This window comes from Erinaceus europaeus, chromosome 1 (assembly GCF_950295315.1).
Source record: "Erinaceus europaeus chromosome 1, mEriEur2.1, whole genome shotgun sequence".
NCBI classification, from domain to species: Eukaryota; Metazoa; Chordata; class Mammalia; order Eulipotyphla; family Erinaceidae; genus Erinaceus; species Erinaceus europaeus.
Window position 1 is genome coordinate 152,943,771 of NC_080162.1, and position 27,375 is coordinate 152,971,145.

At 38.6% G+C, this 27,375-nt stretch overlaps 1 protein-coding gene across 1 annotated transcript; it reads left to right on the forward strand.

The window, feature by feature from the left end:
- Positions 1–100: 100 nt before the first annotated feature.
- OPRK1 (opioid receptor kappa 1) lies at positions 101–26,382 on the forward strand. The gene is made up of 4 exons (XM_016185132.2): positions 101–415; positions 780–1,083; positions 16,868–17,220; positions 22,011–26,382. The coding sequence occupies exons 2-4, from the start codon at positions 827–829 to the stop codon at positions 22,541–22,543; spliced, it is 1,143 nt and encodes a 380-aa protein (XP_016040618.1). The 5' UTR covers positions 101–415; positions 780–826; the 3' UTR covers positions 22,544–26,382.
- Positions 26,383–27,375: the final 993 nt, after the last annotated feature.

The following is a 27,375-nucleotide window of genomic DNA, read 5'->3' on the forward strand; positions in this document are numbered from 1 at the left end:
AACAGCAGAACCATCCTAGAGAGGTTGTGCAAGGCTCTGAGAACTTCAAGTGCATGGGGTTTGAGTCAGACATCAAGGGGGCGCCAGGTAGTGCCTCCCCCAGCCCAGCCCTACAATGTCTGGGTGGGCGGGCCGGGGCGGGGATCAGGAGGGAGGGCGGGCTGAGTTCTCCCCGCCCTCAGGTCCCCAGCACCGGCAACGTCCTTGCCCGCCACATCCCGCCAGTCTGAGCTGCCGCCAGCGGTAGGAGCAGCTTGCTGGGAGCCGCGCTGAGCTGAAGAGCGCAGCCCGGGTCTGAGAGCCAGAGGCTGGGGCTGCCCCCTCACCCGCCCCCTGAGGGCTCAACTGGCCCCCTGACCGCATCTGTCCAAAGGCCCCTTATTAAGACCTGTCAGCTGGAGTCCAGGAGCCAGAGGTGAGCTTTGGGCTTTGCAGACTTGGTGACCTGGAGAGAGGATATTGTGCTGCTAGGGGGTCGTTTGTCCCTGGGGACTCGCGGGCGCAGCCTGGGGACTCGCGGGCGCAGCCTGAGGACAGTTCTACCTGGGGAGCTTGCTAGGAGAAGGAGGGAGGTTCTGGGGAATCTGAGGAAAAGAGCTGCCCCCATCTGGCACTGGGCGGCACGCTTGCCCACCTAAATGGCCAGGAGAGATGTCTTCCAGGGTCTCCAGACTTGGAAAACCACGTCCAGACGGGCACCAGCCAGGATCCCCGCAGTAGCACTGATCCAAGCAAAGTTTGCCTCGGCTGGTCCAGCCCTAGTTTTCTCGCTCCCGCAGCCCCGCAGGTGCCGCCTGGTTAGCCCTCCAGCTGCAGCCTGCGCACCATGGGGTCTCCGGTCCAGATCTTCCGCGGGGAGCCTGCCCCCACCTGCGCCCCAAACACTTGCCGGCTCCCTAACGACAGCGACTGGTACCCGGTCTGGGCAGAATCAGACTACAACACAAGTACCGGCTCCAAAGACACAACGCTGGAGACAGCACACATCTCCCCAGCCATCCCGGTCATCATCACGGCCGTCTACTCAGTGGTGTTCGTCGTGGGCTTGGTGGGCAACTCCCTGGTCATGTTCGTGATCATTCGGTGAGCTTGGGGGTTCGGTCACTCAGCGACGGGATGGGGAGGGAGGCTCCCCAGCGCCTTCAGGCCCAGCTGAAGTCTCCAAGCCTAAAGCATGGAGGATCTTAAGATCCCAGGGCCTTCTGGAAAAAGTGAAGAATTTCTTGGGAGAATTTTGGTGTCAGTAATGGTGGGAGAAGGAAGCTACAGGGTTCTTACTGAATTCCAAAGGCCAGGGGAGGCGCTTACAAGATTTAGAGTACCTTTCTCACACCATTCCCCCATAGATACTAGAGGTCAGGAAAATACTGGCAGGGGAGCCAGGTCATTCTCTACCCTGGTAAGAAAGCTCATCCCTTGGTCTGATATTTTGCCTCTTTGTCTGAGGCATTTTTGGAGGCCTTTATATTGCCCTTTATATATGTTATGTTTAAAAATAAAATTCTGGCCTATCTGGATACACTGAAGGTAACTCAGAATTTCCTGTGACTCATCCGACTGGTGTGAAGGTTTATGAAGCAAAAGCCACTGTTGAGGGTTATCAGTTTCTTTTCAGTTACTGAGATGCCATGGAATATCAGTGACTTGTAAATAAGTCCTTTAGTATTTTATCTACTAACATGTGCTCTGTGAAGGTTTTTGAAACTTGTTTTGTCTTTCGATTTTCCTCCATGAGAGACTGAAGAAATTATTTAATTTTCTTCCTGTGGAATTATGTTGACAGCACTTCTAATAATGAATAGTCAATGTCCTCATATATGATAATCTTAATACACATGATAAGTGTAGTGATTCTAACTTTGATCTTGTTTACTGAAGAAAAAACTAATCCCTCACTCATTATTAAATCAATAAAAAAGAAAAAACTAATCCCAACGTTGGTTTTGGATGCTCTTAGAAACATGATTTTCTGGGAGACTAGGTGCTTTGGAAATGCACCTTGGAAGGCAAATAAGAAGCTTACATTCCTCTGAGAAGTTCATGTGAATTAATGAAGTCACTCTAGAGACACTAGAAGGATAATAACAATATCCTTTTCTAAAATCCTAAATTTATTTTGGAAACAGGTTTATTATAAACTTTAGGGACGATAGATACATACAGTAGCATAAATCTTTCTCTTGAGAAAATCATCATAATAAAAATGCCCACTTAAGGATTAGGAAGACAGCATAGTGGCTATGCAAAAAGATTTTCATGCCTGAGGGGCTCCAAGTGAGAGGTTCAAGTCCCAGTACCACCATAAATCAGAGCTGAGCAATGCTATTAAAGAATGAATGAATGTCACTCATCCTTTTTTCCCCTTGGAAGTGGCAAGTCCCCATCAATACTCCAGAACTGAAGCCATCATTTACACTTACAAATGCACATTATAAAGCCCATTTCACCTATAATTAGTGTTTGTGACTTGGTACCCTTGGTTTCTATAATTGTTTATTATATTTTACAGGAATTTTATTGATGATGAGTAAAACCTACCAACGATGAGGGGGAATATTTTAAAAGCCAATTATTTTCTGAACTCACTAGTAATTTGAGGACTATTCCCTATTCTAAAGGAGATTACAATGACTAAAAGAAAATAAGACAACTGTACTCTATAAGTAAGATATTTACATCTTTGTTATAAAGACTTTTTTTTGCTGAAAACACATTTTACACAAGAGCATATATTAATAAAAACATCTCTGTTACTATTCATATATCTGAGTGCTTAGGTGAAACAAAAATGTCTTCTAGTTATTTGAATGAACACCTTAAGTTTTGAGTTTTTGAAGAGTTTCTTTATTGTTCTTCACCTCTTCATATAAAATTCTATAGACTGAGATAAAGAAGAATGAAGAATCCTAAAATATGTACAAAGACAACTTGTATACTATTTGTCTTTGCAAAAAAGTAATTATTGTATATGAACTTGGACCTTGTGGTAAATAGAAACTAAATGTAAAATATCATTTCATATATAGGATGTAATTAGTTAGATTGTGATAATTTCAATTAAACATATAAAAACATTAGATAATTCACATAAACAAAATCACTCATTCTCTTACCCCATTCTCATTCACTAAAAGGTAAAATATGATCATTACTGAAAAAAGAAATTACACTAGTATCTTGGTATGCTATCTTACTATAAAAATATTTTTCAAATCCACTGTGGATAAAGGAATATTTAGGATTTATTTGGACTGATAATTATAGAATTGAAACCTAAAACTTTAAAAGAAAATTTTTTTATATAAAAAGAATTATATTTCACTCAAGAGAAGGAAAGGGCTGAAGATTGGAGAGAGAATTGAAGGAGGTGCATTGGAGTTTAGATTATAACAAGAGTGGATGAATTTACACTCTCATATAATTGATTTGAGGCTTGAGAAACATTGCTGCAATAAATACTGTGATGTCCCTCTTCAGGCTTACGAACTGGACCTGGCCAGACAGTCCTGTTTTTTGACATTTGAAACATTCACTCTCCTACTCTAACTATAACTTCCCACATATTTGGTTACATCCTCCCTCAGAAAGAATAATTAAAATTTAATAAACGGTACATTCTTGGTGATGCTACCTAATAGTTTTAAAATGGTGAGCTCTTTTACTTAACTTTTACAATCACAGGATTTCCATGGTTCCCATATCCATCGAACAAATGATAAAGGTAAGGAAGAGAAATAGAAGATATAAACTAAGGTTATACTTCGCTTACTTATGGATAAAAAAGATGACAACATAATGACCTCAGATCCTGTACTTGGGTTCACTTTGTTAGTCATTGTCCACTATACTACTTCTGAAAACACTGAGTACTCTTTTACCTAGAAAGGAGATTACAACAATAATAATAAAACAAAATAAGACAACTATACTCTATAATTGAGATATTTACATCTTTGTTATAAAGACTTTTTTGCTGAAAACACATTTTATACACACATTTTATACATATTTTACATACATTTTATACTACTAATAACGTATCTGTTACTACTCATATATCTGAGTGCTTAGGTGAAACAAAAGTGTCTTCTAGGCTTTGAATAAACACCTAGTATCCTTTTATTTTCTCCCAAGCTATCTCTTCATTTTGTACTTTACCTAGACTTCATGAATCCTCTCATTAGCCACTCTTGACAATGCTACCTCATTTCCTCATCTTTTTGCAACTGTCTTTCACTAAATCAAGTCAGTCAGCTATCTTTCTATCTTGTAGCCACTAAGTGAAAACAACTGAATAAGGTGATGGGCGGAGTGGAGAGAGAAAGAGAGAGAGAGAGAGAGAGAGAGAGAGAGAGGAAGGTAGACACCTGAAGTCTTGCTTCATCACTCATGAAGTGTCTCCCCTGCAGATGGGGACCAGGGGCTTTAATCCCAGTCCTCACACTTGGTAAAGTGTGTGCTCAACTAGGTACACCACCACCCAGCTCCCCCTTATTTTATCTCTCATTAATGATTTAATAGTGGTTTACAAGATTATATCATTATAGAGTACAGTTCCACACCACACCCACCATCAAAGTTCGATGCCTTCACCCTCCGTGTGATAACCATCATGGCTATCATGGTCTTAGAGACTACATCTTTTGTTTTCTCCCAAGTTTGTGTGTTTCAGCTCTTTAAACCCCACATATAAATAAAACCATTAGATAGTTGTATTTCACCTCTTTAATTACCTCACTATAAATAAGCACCTCTGGTTCCATCCATCTTCTCCCAGAGAACATATCATCTTGTAGAATTATCATTTCATGGAGCACATATATTATAATTTCCTTTTTCCCCACACATTGTTTAAAAACTTGTGATTAATAGTGACTTATAAGATTATAATATTATAGGCTATAGTTTCACACTACACCTACCATCAAAGTTTTGTAGCCCCACACTCTCAATGATAACCACTGAAGTACTCAGAAAATAGCAGTCTTTTTTTTTTTCAAGTTCATGTGCTTCTTTTCTCTAGATTCCACATTTAAATCAAAAGAGTTTCTTTCTAAGTGAGGTAAATCCCTGCTTCTATACTTTGAATCTTATCACCTCCTGCTTAGTGTCTTTATTCTGTCAGTTCTCATTTCTCCTTATCAGAAACATTCTCCCTTTCTACTCATCGTCTTTTAAGCAGCTGGGCATGGACTTATTCAAGTACTTGTCATCTTACAAAAAACTTATAACCACAAACTTTTCATTTTTCTGAGTTCCTTTAGCTAATAATGTCCTTTCAGTAGGTTAGCTTTTTGGATGAATTGTCTCTTTTGTTTCCATGCCTTTTTTTTTTTTTTTTTTTAATAAAAAAGGGAGCATTGACTAAACCATAGGATAAGAGGGGTACAACTCCACACAATTCCCACCACCAGAACTCTGTATCCATCCCCTCCCCTGATAGCTTTCCTATTCTTTATCCCTCTGGGAGTATGGACCCCAAGGTCATTGTGTGATGCAGAAGGTGGGAGGTCTGGCTTCTGTAATCACTTCCCCACTGAACATGGACATTGATAGGTTGATCCATACTCCCAGCCTGCCTCTCTCTTTCCCTAGTAGGGTAGGGCTCTGGGGAAGTGGAGCTCCAGGACACATCGGTGATGTTGTCTGTCTGGACAACCAAGTCTGGTCAGCATCCCATGCCTTCTACCTGCTCCTCAGACAGCTGCTCATTGATTTACTCCATGGCACTTCTTTGTCAAACCCACAGCACTTGTGTCTCTGATATTCATTTCAGGATATCACTTAACTGGATGGATAGTTGGAACACAACCAACCTTAATACCCCTCTCTTTCTCAGATAGTACCCATTCCTTTGACTGCTGCCCATGTCCTCATGTCTTTTCCAGTCTTCATCTGGGATTCTTCTTCTTACACCTCTTAAATGGTCGTATTTTCTAGAATCTTCTCAGCTGACTTGGGTTCTCAGTCTGTAGATGCTCCATATTTGACAAGACTCAACTCAGGACCTAAGACTGCTAAAGCATGAAATCTTTTTCTTAGAAAAGTACTTGTGATTTGTTTATTCATAGATGAGAAGAACGTTCTTCTTCCAGCTGTGGACACACATTCCCTGCTCCACTCTGCTGAGATTTTCTTAGAGTATATAGCATATACTGGGACTGTATGGTTGAATTTGTGCCATTTCCAACAAAAATGTGTAGCTGCCACCAAACTTGAGGAAGTATGGGAAGGAATGAAGTGCCCTGACTAGATTGTCTTCTAGTCTCTGCCTCTTTTCCCACCTAGTGTCTTATCTCTCCTCCTCAAGGTATTCAGTATCAGAATTTCAGTCTCATCTTAGACTGTGAATTAAAAAAAAGTTTCAATTTATTCTGAATCCTCTTTTGAAATAAACATTAATCTTTTTTTTTTTCTAAAACAAGCATAGCAAAAATAACTTAAGAAGTTATTTCCAAGACCTTCCTGGCATTTCTCAAAGTATTTTTACTGTTTGACAAGCTCTCTAAAGAGAGAATTGGTTTCATTGAAACTGTTTATATGGCTCAGTTAGAATCATTTTCTTCTCTGTGGGATGTATGATTTCAGATGAAGTCCAACTCTTCATGGAAATGAGGCATAGAGATAAGAAACCAAACAGATACACCCCTCCAAAGAGAGATGGGGGGACATAACTGATTTGGTGATAAAGTTGTGAACTCCTATATTTTAATAAACTCCAGACAAAACCATAGTCTTTGAATGAAGTAATTTTGTAAATGTATTAACTTTTCAAGTTTTCCTGATGACTGACATAGAGGTGGCATCAGATGCATCTGAAGAGAATGCTCATTTATGTCATAGACAAGGAAGACATGTAAAAATGATAGATTTGAGAAAGGAGACAATGTTGTCAAAGGGTGTGTGTGTGTGTGTGTGTGTGTGTGTGTAATACCTTTAACCATTGACCAAGCAAGTTTGAACTTAAATGAAACACAGAAAAAACATAAAACATGGTGATTTGAGAAATTCTAAAAGAATTGGGTACATAAGAGTTGTTATAGGACTAAATGGGATAAACCATGTGGAATGAGTAGAAGAATGTATGGCTCAGGGAATACTGAAATACATGGTTATTGCAGGCATTGCCATTATGAACCACCTCAAAAACAGAGTTGGGATGCTGTATTGGAGAATGGGCCCACTGTCCCGGAAAGTCCAGGCCATTTTTTCCCATGAGGTCTGGGCAGATTGACCCCCAACTCACCCTTCAGGTGGAGACAAGGGCAGAGTTCCTCTGGTCTCTGGAATTTATGATGGCTGGACCCCCGGACATGGGCGCATTTCTACACACACCACCTCCTGCCCCCTTCTTTAATTAAAAGCCATGGATTACTGTGTGAGGTTAACCTTAAAACCACCAACAAACATCCTGATTGCTCAGCTGCCTTCACCCTTCCCCATGCCCTAAAGTACCTGCAGTTTACCTCTGGAAAAATGTATACTGTAAAACTTGTGATCAAATAGTTTGCTGGTCAAAATGTGACTAGGCATTGCATTGCTCTGTGTTTGGGTTAATGGTTACCTCAACCATCCCCTTGAGTTAGGGGTATATCTGCCTGCCTTTCTTTTCAATAAATGAGTTGCCCACCTTTCTGAGCCCCCCCACCCCCCTCCCCGGAGTTGAATGAGTCTGAGATTATCTCCATACACAGAGTTACCCTGGGACTCCCTGGAGAGCCGCACTGACCCTCCTCCCTTGTGGCCAGGGGCGCAGGGAACCCAGAGTGGACTGCAGTGCTGCTGTGACAATGCAGTGCTGGCAGATCCTGGGCCTCCATATCAGCAGAGTACAGGCACCTCTCCAGGTACCTGGTGGACAGGGAAGCCTTCATATTAAAAATAACATGAGTTGTTTATTTTTATTATTATATATTAGTGATTTACAAGATTATAAGATAATAAGGTGTATAATTCCACACTACTCTCACCAACAAAGTTTTGTGCCCCCAGGTTCTTCCAGTGGTAACCACCACAGTTTTCTGAAGATCATAGGTATGAGCTGACTGTATATATATATTTTTTTCTTATTTCAAGTTCATGTGTTTCAGTTCTCTGCATTTCATATACAAATGAAATCATTCTGTAATTGCCCTTCATTTCCTTACTTGCTTCACTAAACATATTCACTGCCAGTTACATCCATATCCTGAGGACATAATATAGTCTTTTTAAACTGCAGGACTAACTTGAGTTATTTTTTTCTTCGAGTTATTTAATTAAGGATCTAACAGAATAATTTTCCAAGCTCCAATTGGGTAAAAGCTCATTTAACCTCACAAGGACTCTTACTAGGTTGCCTCGATTCCTGTAAAGAAGTTGCTTCCTTCTCATGGAAGACAGAAGAGGAGGGTAGTCAGGGCACTCCTGTGATTTGACCTCCACTAACTTAGTTTCCTCTATAAAAATAGAAGATAATTCAAAATCTGTGTGCTTCTAAGTGTCCAGATAGTTGTACACTAGGACAAGACAGACCAGTGGGTGATATTTGCATTTTATTACTTGGTAAAGTTGGGCCTAATAAACTCTCAGCTTGTGCACTAGGATGTTTATTTAGAGAATTTGGGGCTTGACTACAGAGAAGATGTGAAGTTCCCTAGGGTGATAGTTACTGCAGTGGAATCATTAGTCAGCCTTTTTCCTCTCTTTTTTTTCTCAAAGGACAGCCTGCTGGGGGTGTGTATGTTGCCTAATTGACTGCACTCCCAGTGTTAACTATAGTGGAGACACACAACTCATGTAAGTGCTCTGCTCCATCTTTTTTTTCTCCCTTTACCTTTCCCCTCTTCCCTTCCTCTCTTCATTAATACAGAGTTTATACATATAAACTTCCAAATCATTCCATTGGATGAGAGATTAGTGGTTAAGGAACTTTTCATATTTATAAACAATGAAATATTACTTAGCTATAAGAAATGACAATGCCACCTCCTTTGCCACATATTGGATGGAACTAGGAGGAATCATTTCAAGTGAAATAAACCAGAGAAGAAGAATATCTTTATTTTCTTTATAGTGTTTGGTTTATTCATGGGAGAATAAATCTGGGGAACTAAAGGATCCGACATCTATGTGAATATGAGTCTTTCAGAAAACTATAGATCAAGTTAGTTTGAAAGCCAGAATGCCAGAAATCCAATGGCTGATTTTACCTTTCTTAAAAAAGAAAAAAATATTAGCAAGTCACTGCCATTAAATAAATAGGTATTTTTAAAAATTTCTTTATTGGGGGATTAATGGTTTGCAGTCAACAGTAAAATACAATAGTTTGTACATGTATTACATTTTCACATAACAATCCGACCCCCTCTAGATCCTCCTCTGCCATCGTGTTCCAGAACCAGAACCCTCCCTCTCACCCCAGAGTCCTTTACCTTGGTGCAATACACCAACTCCAGTCCGTGTTCTGCTTAGTGTTTTCCCTTCTGATCTTGTTTTTCAACTTCTGTCTATGAGTGAGATCATCCCATATTCATAGTTTTGTTTCTGATTTATCTCACTTAACATGATATAAGAAGTATATTTTTCGTAAATAACCTAAAAGGACATATATAAAATTAATTTCATTGTGATACACTGAAGATGTATGAGGCATTTAATCAGTCAAACTCATGTTTTCAAATGAGTCTTTTGAGCCGTGTCATATTCGTGGAGATCACTATATTTGTTTGCTTTGAATTTAAAATATAGAATGCTACCTATCTGGAAAACATACCCAGGAAAAATGAATGGATCGTGCTTGCTGGCAATTCAGAGGTCCAACCCTGTCCCTCATAAGCCTTGTTTACTTTGTTTAAAGAAGTTGGGAAGTATTTCCTTTACCCCAGGTGTGGAAGAATTCTCCTCTGATAGGGCTTGATGTGGGGGCCATTAGTGCAGCTCTAATTTTGTAAAATGAAGTTCAATATCCTGTGGGTCAAGGATCTTCTGGGAATCACAATCTTTTTTTTTTTTTTAACCAGACCTAACAGTGTGAATAAGACTTTGTCCACTAGGAGGCAGGAGGTAGCTCATACTTTACCATGTATGAGAATTGAGGTTCCAGGCCCCAGTCACTACAAGAGAACACCCCCATGTAAATGGGAAGCTTTATGAGCAGTAAGGCATTGCTGTGGTGTCTGTCCTCTCTTTATCTCTCATTTTCTCTGTCTCTGATGCTCACCTAGAAAAAATAAGGACAATATAATTCATAGGGAATAAGAAAATTATGTAGATGTGAAGCCCAGAGAAGTCCTGATGGGGGAGAAAAAGACATCAGACATGTTGTCTATCCAGATATTTCTCAAAGCTTAAGGGTCTCAAGTCTTAAATGTATAGCCTGATTTCTTCACATGCACTGATAGGTCTTTTCAAAGAAAAGCTATATTAGTGATTTAATAATGGTTTACAAGATCATATGATTACAGGGGTATAGTCCCACGCTGCAGTCACCACCAAAGTTCTGCGACACTCCTCATATACACACAATTACCACCATAGTTTTCACAAAGGCTTCAAAACAGCCCCTTATTTTTTTTTGCAAGTTCATATGTTTCAATTCTCTATATTCCACATATGAGTGAAATAATCCATTAGTTGGCTTTTACTCAGTATAATTACCCCTAGTTCCATCCATTTTTTCCCTGATGACATTAATATCTTTTTAAACTGCGGAGTAGTACTCCACTGAATATACATCCCATAGTGTCTTCATTCCCTTATCTGTCAGTGGGCATTTAGGTTGCCTCTACTTCTTGGTAATTATGAATAAAGCAACTATGAGCAAAGGGGTACATCTGTCTCTTCAGATTAGTTTTCATGTCCTTTGGATAGATGCTGAGGCCATGAACAGGTCTCTATTTCTCCAGTTTACTATAATTTGGGCTCAATCAGTTTAAAAGATCCTAGGAGTAGAGTGTGTATAATGAATTTATTTTTCAGTTCTCCTCAGTGTTCAGTATACTCCTGTATGTGGTGTGGGCATTCAAAAATGTGTTGAAATCCTGAAGGCATAGAGAGAAAGAGGATGGACAGTGACACTAGCTGGAGAGAGCAGAGAGGATATGTCTGTCAACACAAGGTTCAGTTGTAGGTTAAGTGCTTACCTGAACCCAGTAAAGACAAAGAGCAGTGCAAGAAAAATATGTGAAAAACCAACTGAAAGCAGTGAAAACTAAAATGTATTTGTATTTGAAGTTATAAGGGACTTGAGGACTGGGGAATAATTTTTCTATCATATAGCTAAAAAGGTAGGCATAGAATATAGCATAATTATGCAAAAGACTTTTATACCTGAGGCTCTCAAAGTCCCAGGTTTAATCCCCAGTACCACCATAAACCAGAACTGAGGAGTGCTTTGTTTTGTTTTTTTTAATTGCCACCAGATCTGTTGCTGAGGTTCAGTATCTCAGTGACAACCCACAGCTCCTAACAACCATTTTTTTTCTTTCTTCTTCTTCTTTCTTTTGTTTCATAGGACAATGAGAAATTGAGAGGGGAGAGAGGTATAGAGAGGGAGAAAGAAAAAGATAACTGTAGCACTGCTTCACCATTTGTGAAGCTTTCCCTTGCAGATGGTCACCAGGAGCTTGAACTCAGATCCTTGAACATAGTAATAATGTGATTACTTAACCAGATGCACTACCACCTGGCCCAAGCATTATTTTGTTAAGTAATAATAATAACAATCAACTTATTATTAAATAAATAGTTTTAGTCAGACCATCCTGAAGTAACTTAATGCCCTCTAATTTGAGAATCATCATTTAAATAAAAGCAAACAAAACCCCATACACTGGAGTAGTGTATGTCAGTGGCAAAGGCTACTGATCATCTAAGTATGACTTCTCTTATTTGTGTATTATCTGAGCATAGCAGACACATGGAAAGCCCTGAGACCATCATGCCTAGTGGGTAAATTGTCTCTTACTCAGAAGCCATGCCTATAGCCCAGTAGATAATTGTCCTTTTTGCCATTACACAGGTGTGTATAGATGCCATAGGAGAAACTATACTCCAGTACTCTGTGATAATTATGTGAACTAGGTTTTGAGTTGAGATGTGGTGGGGAACATTTTTAAAGTGTTTATTCATTAACAAGATAGAGATAGAGGAGAGATAACAAGAGCGTAACTCTGGCACGTACGATGACAAGGATCAAAAGGTTGAACTCATGCTTGAGAGTCCAATACCTTATCCCCCTGAACCTCAGGGAGAATTTTTAATTCCTGGAGACATTGCTTCATATTCAACTGGAGCCAGACACCTGAGTTCTCCAGTTGACTCCTCTTTTTGGCCTCCTGTGTCCTGCCAAGGTACTGTGCCACTGTTTCTAGGTTAATGTTGTAAAGTTTAGGGAGGATGGCCCACAGACTTTGCTCTTTTAGTGCCATATGTTCCTGTGGTGCAGACACTAAAAAGTGCAGCCCCATGCTGCTAGCCCACCTCCAGCTTCTCCACACAAGCCAAAACACCCAGTCCAGATGGTGCCTTTTCATTTGAAATATGTGCAAATTTTTGTGTGTGGCTAGGATGGAAAACAATATTCTTATCCTTTCATAGTAAGAAACTCACTTGCTTTTGACACCAGTAGGAAGTACTGTGATTGAAGGAACTCAATGTATTTCATTTATGGTTAAGTAGAAACAATACCTGAGCATTCATTCAGATAGTTTTTGAGGGTGATGATCTTAGAATCATGTGTTCAGAGCATCTAGAAAAGTCCAGTACAGAAAGGACTATCAATAAACATTTGTTAAATCCATAGTGCATTTATTCCTCCCCCTTTAAAATCATATCAAAATAGAGTGGGGATGATGTCATAGATTTATGATATTGGCTGGTCCAGGGCCTTACAGAAGAGTACAGGCACTTCTGGGGGAGTGTCCCTGCTTCTTGGGTATGGACACAAAGCAGCTTTTACAGGAACAATCTGGGAAAAGCTAGTTTCTCTAGGAGCAATGACATTTGACATAGTGCACATTTTGGAGCTCATTTCTCTTTTGATAACACTTCAGTTCTTTGCATCTTTATGCAAAGTTCATATAAGTTTATGTAAGTTCAAGGCATGAGAAATTTTATCTTTTTATTTGTCATAAATATTTTTGAAAAACTGAGAGAACATTGTCAGTCAGCATTTTATGATAACATAGGGGTGCATGTCACACTGTACTCTTGTATCTTGTACCATGTTATTCTAGGCTTTAATTTTACACTTACCTTTTATAATAAGGCTGAACTGTATAAGTATAACCATGAAGTTATCTCCACTGTGTTTAGATATGTTTCTTGTGCTAAATGGAAGCTTGTAGTTAAAAGGGTGTAAGAGAGTTGAGGAAAATGAACTAAAGTAGATCTATTTTCTAGGCCAGGTATATTCCAGGGACTTTCTGAGATAAAGATTACAAACTTCACATTACATTTAGGGAGCTTCTGCTCAGAACTTTTTGTGACCTATCCAAATTCTCAGTTGGAGGGAATATGAAGACTAGTACTTTTTAAAAATTGTCTTGATTTGTTAACTGGATAAAGACAGCAAGAAATTGAGAGGGGAAGGAGGTGATAGGGAGAGAGACAGAGAGACAATTGCAACACTGTTTTACCACTAGCAGAGCTTTCCCTCCTGCAGGTTGGGACTGGGGTCTACAAAACATGTCCTTGCACACTGTAACATGTGCACTCAGCCAGTTGCACCACCACCCACCCCCAAAACTAGTATTCAGATCCACCTAACTGTATATGGCAGAGAATAACTGACTAAATTCCTATATATGATACTATAATTCCTATATATGATACTATAAGGTCATAAACTGTGGCAGTAGATGTCAAAGTTTGTTGGAGATACCCTGACTTCTTGACTCCTGTTGACTTGATGTTGGCTATCCCTGATTTCACATTGCCTATTACTTGTTGACTATGTTTGCTTTTTTTTTTTTTTCTGCTGTACTATTTCCACAATAACTCAAAGCCATATATAGAATAAAAGGAATGCTTGCGTACCTGTAGTTCCCCTCTGGCTACATTTCCAGTTCTCTGATGGGCATCTAGTGGATGACACAAGCTTATGAGCAGTTGGGTCAACAGTCCCCCACCCCAAGGCCAAAAGCCCTAAAGCTGTGTACTATGACAACATTGCTGCCCCTCACAGACTATGGAATGCATGATAAAGACAAAATGTATACTTATTACATAAACAGTAGTAGGATTGTAAAATGCACTTATTAAACATAAGCTTTGCTTCTTCTTTAAATATTTCTTTATTTTAGATAGAGACAGAGAGAAATTGAGAGGAAAAAGAAGATAGAGATGGAGAGAGTCACCTGCTGCACTATCTCACTGCTCACAAAGCTCCCTGACTCCCCACAGGTGGGGAGTCGGAGCCTGAACCCAAATCATTATTCATTATAAAGTGTGTGCTTTACCAGATGCAGCACTGCCCAATTCCTCATAAACATTATTTCTAGGAAGACAATATCTGAGTAGATAATCGATAGAAACATTAGTTCTGGTTTGGCCAGTGTGTGTGGTTAGCTATCAGTGTCATTTTAGAGCCCCAGTACCAGTAAGAGAGTTCACTAGAAAGGCATCTGTCTTGCCATATGTGTCATATGCACTGCCTGTGTTCAAGCCCTTGGCACACTGCTTGGAACAACTCTGGGAGGGGGATCTTCTGTGGTGACTCTCCCTCTTTCTGTATCTCTCTTTGTCTGTTGGTATCTCTCTGAAAAAGTAGTCCCAGCATAGTAGCCCCAGAGATGCTAAGTAAATGACGAAAGCTTATGCTCTGATCTTGGGTCATACATACTAAATCATTCTCTAGACCTTTTGGGTGGTTTAATAATATTTGCATGAAAACTATAAATGAAAAATATGTTTTAAATAAACTGGTTACTTTCCTGATTGAAGCACTATTTAGTTAATAGAGCATCAAAATAGAAAGCAGCAGTTCTTGACTGTGATACCAGTCATTACAATGATGTCATCTAACCCCCCCAATAAAATACATTTCCTAATAAGAAAGAAATTTATTTTTATGGGGAGTACAGAGGAGAGTAGGACACTGAATATGTGATCCTGTGTGTCAGATCTTTTTGATCAGGTCACCATTACCTTTATTGGATGCATCACTAGTCTTGTTTTATCATCCTAATTTAACAAGAACTGAACATTGAAATAGTCCTTAAGACTCAGGATTATCTTGACTTCACATAAACTAACCACACTGCCTTTGAGCAGAGCCAAGATTATTCTGTAATCACATATTACAAGAAGTTTCTCACAAGAATTGATGAATTTGAGGACATAGACACAGGGGTCAATAAAAACCATAGATACTAATCTTATAGGCAGAGCATAAATAGCCTTAAATTAGATAGTCTCTCACAAATGACCTCATTAAGTAAAGTCAAGGTCATGATGTTGAAGAAGCCTGGTGCCTTGAAGGCCCATGAGACATGACTTAATTAGATGTGATAAGGGATATAAATCTGAGGTATATGGAGAATTAACATGTGGATTTTCAACGCTTTTAAACATATGGCCTCTGAAAATCTGCTGGTATAATTTGGAATGTATGTCCTGTGTTCCTAAGAAGAAGTACTAAGTAAAACAACCCTCTTAATTTAATTTGATTTGAAAACTTCATGCCGTAATGGAAAGAGTAATCTTGTCTCAAAGGCAGTCTTTCTGACCTGCTTTGAAAATTTCTGTCCCCTTAGTTGGAAGGTGAAATATTACATGATTTCATAATCTCTTGAAATAAGAGTAGAGAATATAAAATTATTTCTCAACTACTGTATCAGATTACATTTGGTACTCTGCCATTTGTAAACGAAAAACTCATCCTAATTTATCTCATAGTTCATTGGAAGTGAAAAACAAGTGGCATACTACCAAATAGAAATTGACACGCTAAACTGTAATTTTTCAAGACGTTATAAGTATTGATTTTTCCAAGTAACCCTAAGAAGATGTTGAATTTTTATTTTTGACAGAGATACAGAAAAAAATTAATTTAAAAAAATACATAAGACCAAACAACTCTGGGAATGATAAAAATGAATTGTCACTAATAACATGAATATCTATATTATATGCAAATTTGTTGAAAAGATCCTATATATAATCTCCAGTTTATGAGACATTTACCTATCTATGCTATTTTAAAAACTTTTGTACTTTCTGAAAATAAATTTTTCTGGGGCTGTCAGGTGGCACACCTGGTTGAGAATACCTATTACAGTGCGCAAGGACCAGGGTTCAATTCCCCAGTCTCAACCTGTATAGAGTAAAGCTTCACAAGTGTTGAAACTGCTGTGTAGGTATCTCTCAAAAGAGAGAAACTCAAAGAGAGAGAGAGAGAAACTCTTCCTTGCTTGCTCTCCCTTCTCAATTTTTCTGCCCTATTAATAAAATAAAATAAAGACATATTATAGCAAATAAGTAGAATAAAATCTAAAGTAAGAGAAATTTTTTTCATTTTACACTAATTCTAATAATTAGAACTTCCCTTAAACATATTAGGCACTCAATAAATATATAAAGAACAAGTAACTAAAAAGTAAACTTGAGCGATTGAGTAGTGGTGCATTTGGTTGAACACACATATTACCATACACATACTGGATTCAAGCCCTTGTCCTATCCTACAGGTGTCTATCTTTATTTCACCTTACCTGCCTCTCCTCCAGTTTCTCTCTGTGTTATCAAATAAGTAAAATAAAATAACAAATTAAAACGTTTATGTTTTAAAAAGTAAATTCGATAATCCAGAGGCTGTCACAAATATGTCTACCTCATATATTTGACAGGAAGATCAAGAGAAATTATTTTTTTCCTTGTCTTTTAGATACACAAAGATGAAGACAGCAACCAACATTTACATATTTAACCTGGCTTTGGCAGATGCTTTAGTGACCACCACAATGCCCTTCCAGAGCACAGTCTATCTGATGAATTCTTGGCCATTTGGAGATGTGTTGTGCAAGATCGTCATTTCCATTGACTACTACAACATGTTTACCAGCATATTCACCTTGACTATGATGAGTGTAGATCGGTACATTGCTGTCTGCCACCCAGTAAAGGCTTTGGATTTCCGTACACCACTGAAGGCAAAGATCATCAACATCTGTATCTGGCTCCTATCTTCATCTGTTGGCATATCTGCAATAGTCCTTGGAGGAACCAAAGTCAGGGAAGGTAAATGTAGTCATTACCATTCTGTTTTTCAAAAAAAAATACAATCTCTGTGTACAAAGACTCAGGCTCATAGCCTTGGTCCTTACCTATAGAGAGGAAGCTTGAAGAGTGGCAGAACAATGCGTCAGGTGTCTCTCTTTCTCTCCCTCCCTTTTCCTCTCTCTATTTCTATCTCTACTAAAAAGGAAAAGTGGCTGCCAACAGCAGTGGAGTCACCATGCAAACACCAGCACCAACAATGTCTTGTGGCAATAAATAAAAAAATCAAATATTTTGATTATAAAAACGCTTCATTTGAGAGTGAGCTGGACACAAATGCACAGAAAAAACAAAAGACAAAAATCAACAGAAAATATAATACCTAAATACTACCTGGAAGATGTGAAAATAACAAATTTGTGAACCTTTCCACATCTAGTCACAGAATGGAATAATGAAATGACCTAAGTATAAGAACCATGAGCCTATATCCTATTCCATGAATGCTTGCCAGAATCTGGAGGGCAGGGGATCAAATAAGGAATCAAAGGTACATGAATTGTAAGGTTTAATTCCATTGTATCCTTGAAGTTCCAAGATAGACATCCTTCTCTTCCTTCTCCCTAAAAGATCATTAGAGACATGTTCTTTACTTTTTTTTTTCATTTAGGGATTTTCTCTACATAGCTATCATACCAGCATTGTTTGATTATAGGCTATTCAATGTTAGGATCACAGATAGTTGGCAATACAGTTGAGAAAATTATTAGATTTGGATATTAGCTCTCACTCCATGCAAACCGTACATTATTCCCCACCTATAACCCATATTTCTTCTTCTTCTTCTACCTTCTCCTCTTCCGCCTCCTTCTTTTGTATTAAGATTTTTTTATCTTTATTTATTTATTGGCTAGAAGACAGCCAGAAATTGAGAGGTAAAAGGGTGATAGGGAGAAAGACAGAGAGACACCAACATCCCTGCTTCACCACTTGCAAAGCTTTCCCCCTGCCAGTCGGGACCAGGGGCTCAAACCCAGGTCCTTGTGCATTGTGACTTGAGCGTTTAACCAGGATCATCACCACTTGGCCTCTACCTATATTTCTAGGATAGTGTTCTCATTCTAGGATGTGCTTTGGAATAACCTAAGTACTTAGAAAACACTTCTGCCTAAGTGTTGATGAACTAGCTCACTTGGGTAGTGTGCTGCATTGCCATGTGCATAACCAAGTTTGAGCTCAGCCCCCACTGCATTGGAAGAAGCTCTGGTGTTGTGATCTCTTTCACAATATCTATGTCTCTTTGAAAGTGGAATGGGGGGGGGGATACTGCTTGGTCCCACCTCTGATTTACTTGATCCAAAAGCAGTCTGGTTTCAGATATTTAAAAAAAATTTCTTTAGGTAACTCTGACCTGTAGCTAGAGTGAGAACTCCTTTCTGGGGGTTTTGCTCTGCTAGTAAAATGTAAAATTTTAAGAATATCTTTGGGCATAGTATAAATTCATTGTGAGGAGAGAAAACAGAATGAGCACTTTGGACTTGATAGTCCTACTATATTATAAGTGTTATTTATTGCTTTAGCAGTTGTCTCAGTGTTCCAGTTTCTTAGGGAGTTTTGATACCTGTTAGTAGGATAATTGAATATGTGAACTGTGGATTTTCCAGGTCATGGTGAATGGGTTATTGTCAAAAGTATAGCTTATTTTGTATGGTGAACTTTTGAAATTGAGGCATACTTTTTTTTCCTCTGAAGCTATAAAATTATTTTACAGAATTATCCTTACAGGTGTTAAGCAATGGTACTTGGAAAATTTTAAGAAATGCCCATGCTTAACAGAGAAGAATTTTTAAACATTACTAACACACACACACACACACACACACACACACACACACACACACACACACACACACACACACACATACACACACACACACACACACACACACATACACACACACACACACACACAGGATTTTGTTGCTGCATGCATGCAATTAGGAATAAAAATTCAATAAATTGTTCTGTGCTTTTGGTGTCAATAAATAATAACCATTTCTTTAAAGGGGAGCTGTTATTTATCCTAAGAGTTAAAGAGGAGAGTTAAATGACACAAGGAATGAGTGGCTTTCTTCCCAAGTCAAAATAAGAACTAATTTTTATATTTCACCCTATGCTTTTAGACTTAACTACTGCAGTCCTCTAATCATTGTCAGAAAAAAATGGCATCCTAGAAGCAATGGATTTCAATTAGCCCCTTGAAAGAGGAAATGAAGATAAATGTGATTTCCCCAGGAAGGAGTTGCTGTAGATGATTGTGTGCAGATGCACTGGAAGAAAGGATCCACCAGTGTGGGCAGAATAATTTGCATGGCAAACAGAGGCGGGGAAGGGAGAAAATTAAAGTGGCCTTGTAGGAGGGCACCCTTCTTTCTTTCTATGTTTTGTTTTCTAAAACAGATTTTGTTGATGTAACGAAAAATTGTCTCCGGGCTCTTTAGTTTACACTTTATGGACTGTTGCATCACATTATATGCCAAGATACCAGGATGACCAAAAGAAATAAATTTTTAAATTACCACCAGGAATAACATTGGGGCTGTGTGCCTGCATGATGAGTCCACCAATCTTGACTGCAATCCCCCTTTATTTTATTTTATTTTATTTTATTTTATTTTATTTTATTTTATTTTATTTTATTTTATTTTATTTTTTGAAGAGACAGAGAGGAACTGAGAGGTATGAAGGGGAAAAGAGGGAGAGAGAGAGAGACCTGCAGCACTGTTTCACCTCTTGTGAAGTTTCCTCCCTGCAGGTGGGGACTGGGGGCTTGAACATGGGTTATTACGCATGGTATATGTGCGTTCTGCTGGGCCCAAGAGGACTATTTTGTCTGGGCCCAAGAGGACTATTTTGTATCATCAGTCAGATCTGAGTAACATTGGTCATTCACATTCTCATGCTTTTGAGAAGGTCCTCTGGAAGAGATCAGATGCCAAATACATTCACCTGGACGAGGCATTTTGGCTAATACTTTTGAGTTTATTGTACTTCATTTTAGTTAAGAGCATGTCACATGGTACTTCAACTTTTATTTTTTAAAGAAAATTCCAACTCTTTCCCCTAATTGCTATATTAATTTATGCTCTCACCAACAGTGTCCCAGATCTTGTTTATCTGCACATATTTTTCAGCATTTCTCTTTTGTTTCTTTGATAATAACCACTATAAAAGATGTATTTCTCTAAGATATTCATCTTTATTAATTGACCAAAATGGTAAACTGCTTTGTGTTTTAGGTTATGCCTAATTGAACTTCTAAGAAAACATATTATTTTGCTAAAGAATATTTGATTAAAATTTCTTTGAACTGTTTTATAAAACATCAACAGAGCTGCTTCACTATTTAAAAATATTCTCATATTAATTTTGAAGCATATTTTACCAGTGTCAGAAAAAAAATTTATTATAAAAATGTCATTCCTATATTGCTCATGATTACTTATCTCTAATGATGGATCAAGACAAAGTTTTACCTTCTCTGCTAAATGGCTGAAGCATGAGAAAAAGTATAGCTTGAGATACAAGGGAAGGGGTTATTATGCTGAGTGCTCAGGATGAGTTTCTCCTATTTATAGTCTCTGCTCTTCCTAAGACTAATGTCACTCCAAAATCCCTGGTTTTTTAAAAGTAATCATCTAAACATTTGTTTTTACCTTACTTCCCTAGACAATATCTGTTAAAAATGATAAATTTGTCTGTCCTGTGTATTTTCTAATAATAATGTTTATGCTCTCCCACCTTCTCCTCCAATTTATTTTCTTCTCTTCCTCCTTCCTCTTAAAATTCCCATTAATGTTTCAGCAATGCTCTTGATCACAACAATCTCATTTGGTACCAAATACATCAAAATATCTGGTTCCTACCTAGATAATGTTTAAATTTTTGTTGGCCCCCATCATGAATTCTTATAAAGATGTCTGTTTTTTTAAGTCAAATCAGGTGTGTGTGTGTGTGTGTGTGTGTGTGTGTGTGTGTGTATGTTTTGTTAAACTGAATGACTGTGTTGGAAATATTCAGTCATTAATCACAAATGGATATGAACTATACTAACTTTTATTGCCAAAGCTTCAGGTGTAGAATAATTATCAACTATAGAAATGCAAAAAAGCCTTTATATAAGAAATTAACAATTTTGGTTTTCTAAAAACCATCAATGTCTAATCAGTTTCTAAAACTAAATAATTCTTATTCCTACCTATCTTATTCCTACTCTATATTATTGTGTATTTTACCAGTACTCGCTTCATTTTTTTCTATGCACAAAGGAAGGATTATTAACACCAGAGGCATTTTTTTTAGTATTTATTATTGAATAGAGACAGAAATTTCTTTTTCTTTTTTTTAATTTTTGTCACCAGTGTTATCATTGAAACAAGGTGAATCCACCTGATGAATCCACCTCTTTCAGGGTTCTACCCTTCCCCTTTATTTGATATGACAGAGAGAAATTGAGAGAGGAGGGGAAGATAGAAAGGTAGAGAATGAGACACATGTGCAGCACTAATTCACCATGAGCTTCCTCCCTGCAGGTGGGGTAAGGGGCTTGAACCTAGGTCCTTGTACATGGTAATGTGTGTACTCTACTGGGTCTGTCACCAAGCCAGCCAACTCGGTTATATGCTCTAGGTACTTCCCCACTTATTATAATTTGACCATAGGGATTAAAATTCATGTCTAAAGCACCAGTAACCATGGCAGTACCAATAAAGTTTTTTTTTTTTGTGGTTTTATTGTGCTCACCTTCCCAGACATGGATGTTATCGAGTGTTCTCTGCAGTTCCCGGATGATGACTACTCCTGGTGGGACCTTTTCATGAAGATCTGTGTCTTTGTCTTTGCTTTCGTGATACCAGTCCTCATCATCATTGTCTGCTACACTTTGATGATCCTGCGCTTAAAAAGCGTCCGGCTTCTCTCCGGCTCCCGAGAGAAAGATCGCAACCTCCGTAGGATCACCAGGCTGGTCCTGGTGGTGGTGGCCGTCTTTATCATCTGTTGGACTCCCATTCACATTTTCATCCTTGTGGAAGCTCTGGGGAGCACCTCCCACAGCACAGCTGCCCTCTCTAGCTATTACTTCTGTATTGCTTTGGGTTACACCAACAGCAGCCTGAACCCCATTCTCTATGCTTTTCTGGATGAAAACTTCAAGCGGTGTTTCAGGGACTTCTGTTTTCCCGTTAAGATGAGGATGGAGCGACAGAGCACCAGCAGAGTCAGAAACACGGTCCAGGATCCCACTTATTTAAGGGATGTTGATGGGATTAACAAGCCAGTATGACTAGTCGTGGAGATGTCTTCTTATAGTTCTCTAGGGAGAGAAGAATACAATGACCTAGGTCTAACTCAGATTACTACTGCAGTCTGAGATGAAAAGAGCATTTTCATCAAACTTTTTAAAATCTCCAGGTCTGAAAGTCAGAAATGCAAACTGCATTAGGGACCTAGATAGTGGAAGCAGAGACTGAAGGGATGAAACATAAAAGACAACAGCAAAAAAATGCAATCTAGTTCTAGGGCAGGGATGCAAGGCTGATTCTCTGTTCTTGTACTGAACAAAGAAGCAAGCTGCTTTCTTTTGATCACTCTAATTAAGCTCAAGACTCAACATCGCCTATGGTCTTCTGCAATGCAACTTCAGAAGCTCTGATTAGGAAAGAGGAAAAAAAAGCACATTGGTTTCAGAGTTTAGCGGCATCCAATCCAGATGCCTCACCCTCACAGCAACAACTTTAGTGAGAACAAGGATCATTTCCAGGACCTGTGCCCTGAGCACTTTATGAGGACATGCATTTCATGCATTTTTGTATGCTGAAGATTCTACCTTCAGTATGACTTGGACCCATACGTGCAGTATCTAATGTCCATGCATAATAGAAAATTATCTTGACACTCATGAGGCTATTTAAACAAAGAAAGTTATTTTAAACATAGTTTACTTTCTTGAAAAATGTAGTGTGTTCTTTAGCATGCTATTCAAATTATGTTATATTTATTCCTGAAAACAGGAAACAGAGTGCTTTAGATACCACCAAAAGTATTTCTTTTTTAAAAAAAAATATTTATAAAAAGGAAACATTGACTAAACCATAGGATAAGAGGGGTACAACTGCACATAATTCCCACCAACAAAACTCTGTATCCCATCCTCTCCCCTGATAGCTTTCCTATTCTTTTACCCTCTGGGAGCATGAATCCAAGACCACCAAAAGCATTTCTAATTTCATCTGTAAATAATGAGACATGTTCTAGGTCTGGAGAAGTAGTATAATTGTTATGCAAAAAGCTTTCGTGCCTGAGTCTACGAGGTCCTAGGTTCAATCCCCAGAATCATGATAAGCCAGAGCTGAAAAGTGCTCTTGTAAAAAGAATGAATGAATGAATGAATGAATGTATACATAATAGTATATGTGCAAATAAAGAATGGGTTTGTCTTCCAGTCAGGCAGTGTGGGGAGGGCATACCAATGATATCCCCAAGTTTTTTTCAGAGTTGCTCTGAGACATTCTTGATGCAATTTTTTTCAGATTCCCTGATCACTTACTTGTTTACCAGTGGTCAGAAATCATGTGTTAATGAAATACAAAATGTTTCACTGGTTCCGGGTTATAACCTTGGCACAATTTAGTTTATATGCAACATCTCCTTAGGAATATATAACTGTTACCAGATTCTCTCTGTTTTTCATTTGTTCTGTTTTGCTTTTCAGAGAAGGAAGAGAGGGGACCAGGCAGTGGCACACTCGGTTAAGTGCACACATCACAGTGCACAAGGGAGCAGTTTCAAGCCCCTGGTCCCCACCTATAGAGGGAAACTTCCAAAAGTGGTGAAGCAGGTGTTTCTGTATCTTCTGTATCCTTTTCTATCCTCCTCTCAATTTCTCTGTCTCTATCCAATAATAAATACATTTTCAAAAAGAGAGAGAAGGAAGAAAGAAAGAAAGAAAGAAAGAAAGAAAGAAAGAGAAAGACAGAAAGAGAGCTGAAAAGAGAAAGAGAGAGAGTATTTGAGAGAAGAGACCACAGCACCAAAGCTTCCATCAATTCAGTGGGGGTCAGGCTTGAATAGGAAAACAGCACACTGTCCAAGTTCAACTATTTGATGGCCCTAGAGTTTCTCTGTGTTTAGAGGGAAGACATTTTGCCCATGTCAATCTCAAGATAGGATTTTGTGACTTTCAGCAGGAAATAATATTATTCCTAATCATAGACTATGTGAAGACATTATGTCACTCATAAAGTGGGCATACCTACCTACCCTGTGTTCCGTAAAGAGCATGCCTGCTTAGAATAATGCCACAAGAGCACATCTGAAGTTATTTTGCTAATACTTCCATATGACATCTAAATTCTTCCTCTTCTCTTTTGAAATTTGTGGTTTCAGAGGTAGTGGCTTTTTTTTTTTTTTTTTTTTTTTTTGCTAATTTGGGCAGAAGAAAGGGATAATTTAGAAATAATGCCTCTTCAACTCTATTTTTAGGGCAACATTCTCTGGAATAGAAGAGTGAAATGCATAGACCTATATCACTGCACCTATAAATTGTGTCCACTATGCATAATTACTAATGTAATTACTCTTTTTAATGTTACTTATTTAATTATCATTGGATAGAGAGGGAAGGGGAAGATGAAGAGTGAGAGACAGAGACAACTGCAGCTCTGCTCCACCACTCATGAAGCTTTTACCCTACAGGTAGGACCAGGGGCTTGAACCTGGGTCCTAGTTAACTGTAAAGTGTGCACTTAACCAGGTGCACCAATGCCTGGATTCCGGTAATTACTCTTTTTGGAAACAAACCTCACATAGAAGTTTTCATGTGTGACTTTTTTTCCCCCTATTTTCATATCAGTAGATACTAATGATATAAGGTAGTATGGTGAGATTTTTTTTCTTCTCTTGAAAATGAAATATTCTTTTGATCATTTTTTTTCTTGACCATTTTATTTGGGAGCTGGGGGTTTACAGTACAGTTGTTGACACATGGGAACAATTTATCTTCTCTATGTGATAGGTGTCTTTAAATCCTACCACCCTCAACTTAAGTCATTTCTACTATCATACACCAAGACCACAAAGCCTTCCTTCCTCCTGCCCCTAGTCCTTGAGTCCTTTGCTTTGGTGCAACACACCACCCAAATCTAGTCCAAGTTTTACTTTGTGTTTTCCTTTTTTCTGTCCTTGCTAATTTCTGCCTATGAATTAGATAGTCTTCTTTTGTTAATTTCCCTAGGTGTACTTGCAGTCTTACAGCTATTGACAAGAATGCTTTAAATATTTGCTGATGGTTGCTCAATAGTTGAAAAAATATTGACACAGGAGGGACATCTCTGTAGAGAGTAGTTTCAAGTTCAAACTCTGCTGGTGGACCTCTATATGTAATAGTAAAAATCCATGAGATTTTCATGGAAAAGTTTTATATAGTACAAAAAAAGCAGAAACATAATGATGCAATGAAATCATAATAATGTGTGTTCTTTCTATCCTCGTAGCTTCCATTGTCATTATTAGAGTCTGAACACTAGGCTGGCTGTCCGCATGTCCTCATAACTAAGTTTGCAGTCCAAGAAGAGAGAAAATAGCTCTAAGTACCATGAAAAGTGTTCCAAACCTTCCCACTATTGCTAACATTGATTTCCCTAAAATGAGAAAGGACAAAGGACTGTCATTTTAGGGCACTACTTTAAAGAATGATAAGGTGCATCGTGAATGTTAAGAAAAGTGCCAGGAGCAGTGGCACATCTGATTGAGCACACATGTTAAAATACGCAAGGACTTGGGTTCAAGCCCCTGGCACCCACCTGCAGATGGAAAGCTTTATGAGTGGGGAAGCAGTGCTGAATGGATCTCTCTCCCCCCTTCTCTCTCTCTCTCCTATCCCTCTCAACTTCTCTCCTTCCGTATCCAAATAAATAAATAAAATATTTACAAAAACCAAAAGTAAAAATACCACTTACACAGAAGTGCTTCTTTGTCATGTGTAAATGCATGTGTAAAAATATGTGTGTGTGTGTATGTCCACGTGTGTTCTTGTTCTCCCATCACAGAAAAGAGGGCACTGTTCATTCTGTCCTTTTGAACCCAAAACTGCATACATCCAACCTCATCAGCAGTTCTCTCTTTAAAAAAATATATTTTTAAAAACCTATTATTGGGGGAGTCGGGCTGTAGCGCAGCGGGTTAAGCGCAGGTGGCGCAAAGCACAAGGACCGGCGTAAGGATCCCGGTTCGAACCCCGGCTCCCCACCTGCAGGGGAGTCGCTTCACAGGCGGTGAAGCAGGTCTGCAGGTGTCTGTCTTTCTCTCCCCCTCTCTGTCTTCCCCTCCTCTCTCCATTTCTCTCTGTCCTATCCAACAACGACAACAACAATAACTACAACAGTAAAACAACAAGGGCAACAAAAGGGAATAAATAAATAAAATAAATATTTTTTAAAAATCTATTATTGGATACAGACAGAGAGAAATTGAGGGGAGACAGAGAAGGAAAGAGACAGAGAGACACCTGCAGCCCTACTTCACCACTTGTAAAGCTTTCCCCTTGCAAGTGGGGACCAGGCGTTTGAACCAGGTCCTTGCACATTGTAATGTGTACGCTTAGGCAGGTGCATCACCACCTGGCTCCAACATCAGTTTACTATATGAACTCTATCCTCTCAACCTGGTAACAGCTTTTGGAATATGAGATCTAGAGAGAGGTCAGGAATAAAGAAACAAAACAGGGATGGGTATGTGTATGGTGGGGGGGAGGGCTTACAACACCAATGATGGTGAAAAATCATAATTATAACTAGGAGAGGAGTCAAATATTAGTGTCTAAAGTTAATCCTAGGATTCCAGATGCATCTCTTAGGCAAATATTTTGGCAAAATTTCTGGATTAATACTAAAAACAGAAGTATGGTTTGGAAGCAGGTTTGGAAACCTCAAGGAAACTTGAGGAATTTGAATAAAATGGTTGTACTTTATTATTTATTAATGAGAAAGGAAAGCTCTTGACTTTGTATTTCCTGTAAGTAACATGGATGTTTTATTAAGTATTGAGACGTAATAGGAACAATAATTGCAATCAAAGGAGTCCATTATTATTTTTTAAGATTTTTTTTCATGAGTACCT